Source organism: Punica granatum, chromosome 6 (assembly GCF_007655135.1).
Source record: "Punica granatum isolate Tunisia-2019 chromosome 6, ASM765513v2, whole genome shotgun sequence".
NCBI lineage: Eukaryota > Viridiplantae > Streptophyta > Magnoliopsida > Myrtales > Lythraceae > Punica > Punica granatum.
In genome coordinates, this window is record NC_045132.1 from 14,481,490 (window position 1) to 14,493,990 (window position 12,501).

At 40.8% G+C, this 12,501-nt stretch overlaps 1 protein-coding gene, 1 long non-coding RNA gene and 1 pseudogene across 6 annotated transcripts; 1 reads left to right on the top strand and 2 right to left on the bottom strand.

Annotated features, from left to right (window-relative positions):
* Window positions 1-80: 80 nt before the first annotated feature.
* On the bottom strand, window positions 81-449 carry LOC116212177 (lysine-rich arabinogalactan protein 19-like). The gene has a single exon (XM_031546747.1). The coding sequence runs from the start codon at window positions 447-449 to the stop codon at window positions 81-83; it is 369 nt and encodes a 122-aa protein (XP_031402607.1).
* Window positions 450-951: 502 nt separating this feature from the next.
* LOC116210371 lies at window positions 952-4,402 on the top strand. Of its 5 annotated transcripts, none has more exons than XR_004157486.1 (6): window positions 952-1,632; window positions 1,835-2,116; window positions 2,275-2,892; window positions 3,001-3,097; window positions 3,214-3,361; window positions 3,531-4,402. It is a non-coding gene; the product is annotated as an uncharacterized LOC116210371 (long non-coding RNA). The 5 variants fall into 5 exon arrangements; XR_004157487.1 differs by having other exon boundaries at window positions 2,275-2,362; window positions 2,459-3,097; XR_004157489.1 differs by having other exon boundaries at window positions 2,275-2,362; window positions 2,768-3,097.
* A 6,028-nt stretch (window positions 4,403-10,430) lies between these two features.
* Window positions 10,431-11,182, bottom strand: LOC116211821 (annotated as a pseudogene).
* Window positions 11,183-12,501: the final 1,319 nt, after the last annotated feature.

Genomic DNA, 12,501 nt, shown 5'->3' on the forward strand with positions numbered 1-12,501 from the left:
GACAATTCACGAGGTATCCAACTCTCAGGAGAAATTTCACACCCCATCTCATCCTCAAATATCTAAACTATATACACGGCTTAGAGGGACTGCCCAGGCTCCACTGGGGCCGAAACGGGAGGCCTCGGGGGTGGCAGTGGCGGTGGAGTCTGAGGTGGCGGAGCCAATGGAGTCACCACTGGTGCAGATTTAGGAGGCGGAAGTGATACAGGAGTTGCTGCTGGTGGAGGTGTGGTTGCTGCAGCTGTTGGAGGTGTAGCTGCTGTAGGTGGAGGTGTAGTTGGAGCTAAGGGAGGCGGTGTTGTACTTACCGGTGGCTGCACAGTGGAGGAGGGCGTTACAGAAGCAGGAGGTGGATTGGAGGGCGAGGCAGCCGGACCTTGCGCATTTGCGATTGCTAGCGAACACGTGATATAAGCTAAGACCTGGAGCCAAGGAAAGCGAGCCATTTTTATTGATATGGGGAGGCTATGCAGATGAGATTTGTATGGCATATTATATAAAGGTAGGAATGACACGATGGAGGGGTTTGAAAGGGTCATTAAAAATAATTGGTGTGTTTTGGAGGGAGAAATGTAATGCTCATACTGACAGCAACATTTTGTCTAAAAAGTCTACAATGATGGGTGATGGACAAGGGATCCTCAATTCATGAGAAAGAGCTGCTCCATCCCACCTTGCCCTATTTATCTATTATGGCTAGTGATTTGGCAACATTCGGCTTTATGAATGAGTTCATATTAATCGGGATATCATTCGTATCATCTTAACTAGAGGTTGGTGCTTGGAATTGATGTGATACCGGTGCCAATGCGTAACCTCATTTTGCTCAAACCTAACCATTGGTAAGATGTCCATGTCATTTACTAAGCAAAGGTAGGCAGAAAGCAGGATCAGGAAATCTCCTCAATTCAAATAACGATGAGATTTCCAGGGAATTCAATGTTGGGAATCAAGATCATAGATTAGAGAGGAACAAAACAGGTTGGAAAGTCGAGGAGAAATCACATGATAATGGGCTGCAAAAATTTCCAGAGATGCAGAGCCTTTCACATTTACAGATTACAGGTTGATGGTTTCAAAACTTCCAACTCAACAAATGGACGTATAACGGAAACTGTTGTGCAAGTAGGAAAAATTGGCGATACAATAAAATAATCTGGGACGCCGGGTTATTTTGCGGCAAGCAAACTCGTTCACTTTCTTAGGATACTTGATTATTCGAAAAAGTACTTGCTGATAAGACAGGAACTTTAACCTGCGTTTCTACGGAGTTCGTTAAGTGTTCTATCGTGGACTGCCTGTGGGCTTGCAGTCACGGAGAATGAGGAGGGCTCTGGAGCAAAGTCAGTCTTATGGATACAATCCTACTGAGCATTCGGATGAGGCTAGATAATCGTCCGATAAGGGCTACGATTTTAATGATGAGAGATCGAGAATGTCAAATGGGTGAAGAAGAAAACACTCGGACGTGATTCCAAAATTCCTCTGTTTACAGGCACTTAGTCCCACAGCCATTCCCGAACTAGGAAAGGATTGTACGAAGCTGGAGTCACCAGGTGAAGCTGCTTTCGTAATTGCAGCAAGAGAGAGCTCATGTTCGAGTTTTTATCTTAACATTTCAAATTGAATGTAAGTATTTCATCGATGATGCTCATTTATTTATTTATTCAGCCTATCTCCTCTTTCTGTTATTGATCATTAGTATTATTGGTGTATCCTTACAAGATTTCGTGTTTAGGAAAAACGGTCATTCAAGAGGTTGCTCCATTCTGAATGAAATCTAAAATTCTGAAAAGCTGCATTGTGATGATGTAAAAATTTCTCTTTGCAGGATCTATCAGCTTTTAAATGTCCTAGAATTCAACATGTCAAGATCTGTAATTGCGAAGCATTCATTACTTTCTTTGTGTAATGTTTGAAAGGCTTGCCAAAAGCGGTGGGCGGTTAGAAGAGGATACCACGGGAACATGTTTAGGCCTATGCAGAAGCAGGACCGAGGACCCTCATACTTACTTATCTAGACCTTGATGAGGAAGAATACAGAACTTTCAGCAAGAACTCAGGGGGTGTAGCATCTGCTGATCGCAATCCACTTGTCGATGGGGTGACCAAGGTATCCGAGAAGGATCTGATTCTTGTCAGAGCCACCGTGGTTGAGGATAAACTGCAAAATGGGGCGGGATTACTTAAAACTCTAAAATGAAAGTCCCCCATAAATGACCAAGCCAGCCGAGCATTGCAAAGATAATTTCTGTTCTTTTCCTTTTTTAGGTTCCCGATTGCATCCACAAGCTTGCGCAAGTTGGAACCAAGATGTGGGTTTTTGACTGGACAAGACGGGGACTAGAATCAATATCAGGTACGAAGTTTTGCATCAGCCCCCTACAATTGAGCAGAAAATATGACAGCAATATTGAAAAATTTCTGTCAGCTTACAAATATATGAATGCCCAAGCTTGCTTGTAGCCTTCTTAGGCAAGGAATGGAGCAGATCTTGTAGGATTCCAAGGAAAGTATCGATCAGCAGATAACATAAGGGAGGTCCCTGATTGGTGGAAGCTCGGAAGCATTTGCTTTGAGTCTCTGACCATCGATAGGAAACCGCTGACTTATGCTCTGGAAGATGATATCAAGGACAAAATTATGCAGCTTGCAGTTGGTTGTTCGTCGGTCATTTGCTGCAGTTGCATCACCAAAACAGAAGGCATTGGTAATTTCGCACATATGTATTCTCACACACAGTGTTTCGCTCTGCTTTAATCAGTTGAACCGACTGATGAACGAGGTCACTAGACTAGTCAAATCTGGGACTGGGCGATGGAGCCAACAGGTTGGAATGCTTCAAGAAGCAGATATTGGATTGGAATTAGCGATTTTCAAGGAATGCAGGTGATTAGACACTTCTTTTTTGTGTTTCCTTGAAATCGATGTTTTTCTATTAATGTAGGTGCGCATACATATAGATATATATCTCTATGCTCTCATATGAAATTTCAGACCGTCATGTCCAGCAATGTAGTCATAGCTCGGTTCTGGTACTTGGTAAGGTCGCTCCGCGTGCATGGGCATCATTGTTGCAGGGGGGTCTCATCAGGTTAGGAACTAGATTAACGTTGAGATTCAATTTATCATCAGTTTGAATTTTTTGCAATAAGCAGAGGCCCCGTTCATTGTGATCCGTCCATATTTTGTGTTTTCGGATTTTTCCAGTTCAACAAGAACATCGCGTCAGGCACAGCGCCTCGTTTTCAGCACAACCCCTCAATGACTGGCCTCCTATCGCTCTACAATATTTTCTTTATCTCACTTCCAGTCTTCAATTCTCAATCTGGATGTATCTGCAAGGTTCTGCATCATGGTACGCGCCGTTTCTCTCAATGAACTTCGACTTTTATCTAAAGTTCAAACAAATAGTAAATGTATTACCTCCTCTTCATTTGACTGGCTTATACTTAAATTCATTGACAATTAACCTTATGTTTATCATCACTGATGGTGCCATTACTTTACCCCGATTGTCATGGCAGTTCCTGAGGTTATACCAACAAGGAGTTCAGGACGTCCTCTTCGGCTGATCGCGACTCCCCAGTTGGATGTTCAACAGACTTTTTAGTGCAGTGAGTGTATTCTTCCTCTGCAGGGCAACCTAGAGCCTCAGGCCTCCAACCCAGATGGTCAAGTTGCGGGACTGTGAAATCCTCAGGCCTCTAATGTACACTTGCATCGTGTGGATTGTGAACCTGCAAGGGGCCTGTCCATCAGCTACTTCAGGATGACACATTACTTGCTCAAAATGGGGCTCCATCGTCCTCTAGTACCTCTTCCTCTTAGTCGACGGGGCCATCTCCCCAACTATCTTGAGCACTGCCTACAAAATCCTCATCAAAGCTCTAGCCTCCTATCTTCTCGCTTGTCATCCCATTCGTAATGATCTCGACCTGAATCCCATATTTGCCTTCCTCAGCCATTCAAATGTGAATCTTCCCGATGTATCATGAGATCATACAATGGATAAGGCATGAGCAGAAACAGCACGATCCCAAGCTCCCTGACATGATCAGGCCCGTGGGCTGTTTATCTTCAAGGTCCTACCTAGTGGAAGAGAATTACGCACCACACTTCCAGATGATCTTTTCTTTTTTCCCGTCTTTCCAACTTTGAAATTAAGGACTCAGCAGGGTGGTTCTGGCACATCTGATATTTTAGCATGTGCCATAAAGTTTCAGTTTTTAGGTGATCATAGGCTTCACTTGTAAAGTGTTACAGCTACGGATTTCATATCATTTTCTAAATTTGTGCAGAAAAGAACAGCGGGAGGGTTAGGAAGTTCATCATTGTTGATTGTATTCGAAAATTTGCAGCATGTCTCGATAATTAACAAAGAGGAAACTCCTTTGACTGTGCTAATCAGATCTTCAACTTTTGAATTCAAGTTTTTCTTGATTCATGTTGTTACTGTTCCGCCTGATCTGGTTTTTTTCTAGGCCAAGATCTAAACAGTCCTTTCCAATTCGAGTAAGCAGTAGGTGATCAATTCTGAGCTCTGTTCACTGCATTCATTCTATGTCTAAGCTCTCTGGTCGATCTTAATAGTTAAGAGAAGCTCGCTGAAATTATGAGTTTATATTCTTTGATAATAACTTGGGTTTGGCCAGTGGGGGTGCAAATCTCGGCATTGACTGGCTTGGTCTCGGCCAAGATCTAGCCTCGTTGGGTAGCACCTTGGGTTGGTAAACCTTGGCTATGGTGCCCTGACTCTCTGCCAGGATCAAGCCACCAAAGCCGTTGGGCACGGACCGTGCATAAGAGAAGCTAGCTTGGTGGGTCTACTTTATTAATTGTTTCACCCCTAATTAATCAGTGGTGCTGGCTGCACGCACGAGAACGATAGCTGTGCCAATAGCTTGCCAACTGCATCGCAAAGAAGTTGTGATCGCAGGAGGTCTCCCGATGGCGGTAGAGGATCCTCTGACCAATTAGCGAAATCTGTCCCTTCACATGTACAACAGACAATAGATCGGTCCAAAGATCGATCTAGGGATGGATTTACTCCAGGAAATGAAAGTGAGTTAACTGACCTTAGATTTGATCGATCGAACATTATTATTATTATTATTTTGATAAGAATGCATACGAATATTGTTTTAAATAGGTAACCTGAAAGAACACAAAAATTTTTACGTTAAAATCAAATCATTGCCTTTTATATTAACAACACAACAGGTCTTGAGGCCTGGCCCGCGCAAATGGTTGTTCGAATTTTGATCCACTAAGACATGATTCCAAAACATGAACTAAGAATTGGTTAGGGGGATATACCATTTATCTAATCATGAATTAAACGTTACATAAATTTTACTTTATAATTATTTGTTATTTCGAATTTTTAATAATCCGTTAAAAACATTCCGATAAGAATATGTTTACAGACTTATAAAAGCATGTTCATATCATACAACACATGAACTAAAATTAGCCATGGGTAATTTACCGTCTATGTGAACATAAAATTTATTTTTATAATTGTTTTTATCTCGAATTTGTAACAATTCGCTAAAATAAAATTCCGATGAGAATATCTTCATAATAAAGCATGTTTAGCTCATACAAAATACGAACTAAAAAATTTGTTATGGGTGATTTATCATTTACGTGATCATGAATCAATAACAATGTAATAGAGAAGATTAGCATGAATAATTATCATTAATGCTTACCATGTACATATCATGTATTTTAGTTGTGTATATATAGTTTCCATACTTAGAACTAGCTTCTATACTTAGATTCTTGTATATTACTATTTATTCTAATGAATTTCACTTCACAATGTAAGTGAGGATTCCACTAATTCTTATCTAATCTTTATGGTATCAGAGACTCAAATCAGGATAACACCCGTATTGCTCTTTAGCTTTTCTTGGTCCTAATCTGTGACCCTTCTCACAGCCTTCCCTATTCTTACTTCCTTTTTTTTCTTCTATGGCTGACATTAATTCCTCACTCATTTCTTCTTCATCCACATCTCTAGTTATCCAAACACCCTCTAGTATCCCGACCATCCCTGTCAAGCTAAATGGCAGAAACTACCTATACTGGAAAGGTGTTATGACGCCCCTACTTGCCAGTTATGGGCTGCTGGACCATGTTGAAGGTCGAGCGACTGCACCAAGCAAGATGGCGTTCTAAAACCTAATCCCGACTATCTGAGGTGGGAATCCATAGATAATTTTGCACTAACCTGTGTAATGCTTGTAGTTACAGAGGAAATTGGCGTGACTATTCTTGCTGCCAAGACTTCTCAGGAGGCGTGGACATCTCTTGCAACTTCGTTCCTCCCTCAGACTGTTGCCTAGGAGGTCTCGACCAGCAGTGGCGCGACTTGAAGAAAGGGAGTTAATCAATGGGTAAATTCACCGGAGCAGTGAAAGAACAAGCTCTCCGTTATGCCGAAATCGGAAAGCCCAAGACAACAACATAAATCAATCGTCGAATTTATATAGGGCTCGGTTCCGATTGGGAGTCGATTTTGCTGGCACAGTCAGAGCGGATGCTTACCATGAGTACCGATGAGCTTCAATCTCTGCTTGTCGGTCACGAAGAGCGTCGCCTTTACGCTCAAGGACCTCAGACAAACCCCTCTGCAAATGCCCCGCTCTTGGGTTTCCTCGGTGCTGGAGCCACGGAAGTCCTCTACACGAACGGGTGGAAGGGAGGCAACAACGACAAGAACTCCGGGAAGAATTACGGTGACAAGAAGATTCCCGATAACAAAGGAGGCTTGGGCGATTTCGTAGATCGAAGCTGAGGAGGAAACCCTAATTTTCAATTTGGGGGAGAAGGTCTCAGGAAGAAGAGATACAGACAAGTCGGGCAGCAGAATTCGGGTCAGATCAACTCGGGTTAGTGCAACTCGGGTTTGAACCAAGACCCGCGACTGAGCCTAGGTTCCTTCTGGCTTCCGAGCAATTTTGGGCCATTTGTTTATGGCTGGCCCAATCCAACCCATCATACTGCTAGAGGCCCAGCTCCCTTTGGCAACTCAGTTTTCCGACCCAATTCGATGATTATTTGCCAGATTTGCAATTGTCCAGGCCACACCATTCCATTTTGTCAGTATTCTGGGGCACATGCTCATCTGGCCCATGGTGCTTCTCCGGGAATTCATGATTTAGACTGATACATGGACTCAGGAGCAACACACCATGTCATATCTGACCTATCCAACCTCAATCTTCATGATGACACCTCACACTCATATCACATCTTTGTGGGTGATGGTAAATCAATTCCTGTTCTTGCTTTTGGTTCCTTCACCTCCTTCACCTTTAAACTCTCTCAGCGTCCTTTACACTTAAATCATATTCTTTATGCACCACATATTTCTAAAAATCTTATTTATATATCTAAATTCGCTAGAGACAATACTTACTTCTTTGAGCTTTACCCAGATTATTTCATTGTGAAGGATCGTCATATGCGCCAAGAGCTTATGCGTGGCCCAGTTAGGGATGGACTCTACTGTTTCCACCCGAGAGGTAGGCGCATCGACTGTCCTCAAGCTCAGCTCTCTATGTCCGAGTCCAGTGTCCTATGGCATCAACGCCTTGGGCATTCGTCTTTTCCCATAATTCGCCGTGCTTTACGTACTTCTTTTTCTCTCAATAATGATCATGTCGGTCATATTTGTTCTGCCTATAAGAAGGAAAATTAATAAATAACTCTTTTCTACCTACTCTTCACAAAAGCACATTTCCTTTGGAGCTTGTTCATACTGATATTTGGGGTCCTGCAACAATCCGTTCTCATACTGGTCATCATTATTACATTCACTTCCTTGATGATTATAGTAAATACTCTTGGTTTTATGTTTTTAGATCTTGATCCGATGTACTTAGTGTTTTTCGAGCATTTCGTCTTCAAATTGAGAATCTCCATGGACATCAAATTAAGTATTTTCAATCAGATGGTGCAAAAGAGTTTCTCTCTACAGATTTACAATCTGAATTGCAAAACAATGGTATCTTCCACCGTAGCTCATGTTCTCATGTTCCTCAACAGAACGGATCTGCTGAACGCAAACACCGTCATATCGTTGACATGGGACTCACATTACTTTTTCACTCTTCCATTCCACCAAAATTTAGGGATTTTACCTTCGAAACAACAAAGTACCTTATTAACAAATTACCTACAAAATCCCTTAGTTTCAAATCTCCTTTCGAGGTACTTCATGGTAGTCCACCTGATTACTTTAACTTACGGCTGTTTGGGTGTCTCTGTTATCCTTATTTACGGCCTTACACACGCCATAAGTTAAGACCCTTGATCTCAACCTTGTGTCTTCCTTGGATATCCATACCATTATCAGGGATATCGATGTCTGAATCATATCAGTGGTCGCATCTTCCTATCTACTCAAGTTGTTTTCGATGAGCGTTCCTTTCCTTTGAGGACATGTGGGCCTATCTCGGTGGATGCTAGTCGGTCTTCTTCCCCGTACTTGCTATCGGTATGTCTATTCCCTCCTCTTCAAGTAACACTTCCACTTATATTCCTATTCCCTCGTCTGTTTCTATGCCTTTTCATGAGCCTAGTAGTCCTACCACTCTACCTCTTGAGTTGCATGTTCCTGCTCCTGAGATTCATGACCAGTCCACTAAGTCTGGAGTTCCGGCTGAGGATGTTATGGGTAATGATGTTGCACCTACTACTCAGAACACTCACAGGATGACGACACGTTTAAGGATGGTACTTTGCCTCGTCCTTGGTTCACCATATCTCGTCATCCTTCTGCTTTCTCTATTTCCGCTGCTTTGTAGGAACCTCAGACCTTTGCACAGGCTTGTAAACATTCTGCTTGGCGGATACCAATGGAGGAGGAGTATATGGCATTACTCCAGAATCATACTTGAGATTTTGTCTCACCATCTCCTGCGCAGAATGTGGTTGGTTGCAAATGGGTTTATTGCATTAAACAGAAGGTCGAAGCACCATTGATCGCTAATGGTGCGATGGTAGAAAAGATAAATATTATGTTTAGGTCTTAATCATTCGGAGCATGAAAAAAGAAATTCTATGAATATCATTAGCACTGCATTTGCTTAGGGAGAAATTTCAATATGAAACACCAATTCCAACTCGGTCAAATGTGCAATAACTCGTCTAACGATGATGTCTGCAATTTTATTTATTTTCTTTGACGATCTACGAGCAAATAACCCTCAGAGTGGAATTTTTTTCCTTCCCATTTCTCTCTAGATGGGCCTCTTCTGAATCGTCCAAGTTCGGGGATTTGGAGGAAGAGAAAATGATTGATGACAAAACCGAGCATAATTGACAACCACTGGGTAATCATTTCTATTTTGCAGGGTTCAATTGATAATGATGGTCTTGGCCCGCTTTCAGGGCGGGAGTGATGAATAAAGACAGTTGGGTAGGTGGATTACCTTTTGAAGCTCATTTCTATATGATCATCTATCTCTCCCGACTCTCACACACAACTAATTTGAAGTTTTCAACGGGCAGAGCCATATTGTCGCCCTGCTGTTCTTTCCAAGCACTTTCGGATGAAGCCAGCGGACAGTCATTCTTATGGACTCAATCGAGACAGATTCTGGACACTGCATTTACCAGATCTCTCCGAAGCAGGGAATATGTGCATATATTTGTTTAGTTAATAGACGAAAACTTTTCTAATTCATATTGATTAAAGGGGATAGAGTAATGTGGTGTACTTGTTCACGACAGAAACCATCTCTCTTGACGATTTTTACTTAAATGGGATGCAAATGCAGCGTTAGGCCGGCACTTTATGATGTCCCCTTGTGTAAATTATATCTAATTTTTGTCGTTCAGCACTAGAAGCTGGGCAACTTACAATCGGCCAATGTCAATATTGTTACTCTCCCGTGTCTTTGATCTCTTGCTTAGGTAATCGGCAACTTCGAAAATCTTATCTACAAAGTAAAGGAACGAGTGAAATTTGAAAGTGGACAGAATTTATATGGGAAAACGTAGTTTATGCAGACAATTCACCAGGTATCCAACTCTCATGAGAAATTTCACACGCCATCTCATCCTCAAATATCTAAACCATGTTATGCATGGTCACATACAATATTTAAAAGCTTTAAACTTCCCCGGGTTCGTCCCTGATCGCAGATACATTACTCGAATTACCATATCATGTTCATATCAGTGCTAGGCTTTAAATTAATTAGATGACGTGAAATTTTCATCAACAGATTAATTGATCGATTAAATGGGTTAAAATTATATGAACAAATATGTGTATCCTATCATGTTTTTTCAAGTTAAATCTTATTGATAAAAACGCGATAATACGTCATCCCATATATTGCTTATTGCTATCTCTTTTGCATGGCATTAAAATGCGAATAGTTTCTAGTTCTATCAAATCAGGTTGTATCAAGGAAATATAACGTGGGCCTTAAATTTACATCCTTGCTTCCCAGTTTCGGTGCTTAGGAGTGGAACGACCAGAAACAGGAAGAGCAACAAATACTCTAGAGTCGAGTTGGATTGCATGGTATCGAGAGGTTCCAGCTATAAATGGCTATTTTTCTCGATGCAAGCTACATATGTCTTCATCATAACTATGACAAAATCTAAAATCACGGCCTAAAGCATTCACTCGCCATAGTTTCACGTATGTTCTATTTAAATATATGAGCTTTTATTTACCTAGTGGTGTCAGTGTCGGGGTTGTGGCTAATGACAATGGCGTAATCCCCGGAGTCGCGAGCAACGACACCACAATCCTCGACGTGGTGCTCAATGTTGCAGACAAAGGCTCCCTCAGGGATGGAGTGAGGGCGGCCTTCTTGCCGCAGTATACAAAGTGGCCAGTTTACATGCCTCGGCGGTGAAGAAGAGCTCCTTCTGCTTCTTGTACCGGAAGGTGTGGCGGAAGGACACACGGGCCAAGGACGCGCCACGGCCGGGGTCGTGGATGATCTCGGTCACGACACCCTTGAGGTAGCCATTTCGCTCGCCGAAGTCGAGGCTGCGGAAGCAGGCAGGGCCCTTACGGTGGTGGGTGTGGGACTACTTGAACATCAAACCGGCACCCTTACGCTGCGCCAGGATAACTCGACCCATTGCCGGAGGAGGAGGGCGGATGCGGCGAAATGAGTATCCGTACGACTGCTGAAGGGAGGAGTTGGTTAAAGCAGGGACGAGCTAAAAAGGAAGAAGGAAGGAGAAACCTTCAGGACTCCACGGCCGGGTGAATTGGGCCCTTGTCTAAATTTGGGCCTCATAGGCCGAACAAAAATGGGCCGGACTTGGCCCATTGAAGAGGCCAGGCCCATCACCAGCTCTTGAAATGAACTCCTTTTGCTCTCGCACCATCTCTCTCTCTTAAATAATGAAAAAAGGTCCCTCCGCATTTCGGCAAGGACATGCGTCAAGTCCACAATGTTATTTTTATTTGTCTTTTAAACAAGTTATTTAAATTATTTTGAAGGCCACAACTAGCAAAGATTTGGCGGTTGTGCGATGTTTGAGCGTATCTATATATAATATGTAATGCCAAATGTCAGTGAAAATCAATATTTTAGTGTTTCTTAATATTTAATATAGCTAGAAATTAAAACAATGTCATTTATTAATAGGGTTAAAGTTTTTAGTGTTTTTATGACATTGAATATACATGTCATTTGTCAATGTAAAAATATATATATATAAAATGTTTTAAAATTTTTGTAATTTATAGTGTATTACTTTTTTAATTAAATTATTATTGAGAACATTAGATATATAGAAAATATGAATTTTAAGAAATTCATGGTAATGGTAGAAATATCTCCATTTTCTTAAATTTATATTTATTTAGAAATTTCTATATGTTATTACTTCATGGGGCCATTAAAAATATTACTCTCTGATAACCAATCAAATATTTTATCTTCATAAAAAATATTTTTTTTCACTTAAAAGAGCATCGATCTATATATTTTATAAATAAACATAGTAAATTTAACTACATAAAAATTATTTTAACCAAACTTAAGGCGATTAATTAAAAGAGCTTGGTTTGTAGAAAGAATTCTTTGTTTTTAGCATCAAAATTCTGGAAGATACTTTAATTATCAATGTTTTACATGTTTTATAACAATGATAAATCATTCCAACAATTTAAATGTCTTGTGAAATTATTTTGATAAAAAAGATAAACGAAAAGGTTGTAGAAGAATTTACTAATTAAAATATAAATGCAGGTTCCGAAACGAAATGCATAAATAAAAATATTTTGTGAACCACAAAACGAATGGGATAAATTTATATTATAATTTTAACTAATTGACCTAATTTTGAATGAAATAATTTTTATTAACTTAATTATTTTAACACTATCAATAAAATATATAGATAATTCTTTTTGAGTGAAAAAGTATTGTTTTAGGTAAATAAAAAAGTTACCATTTTCATGAGTAATAATTCCTCATAACGTGCGAGTGAAATAGCTAGTTC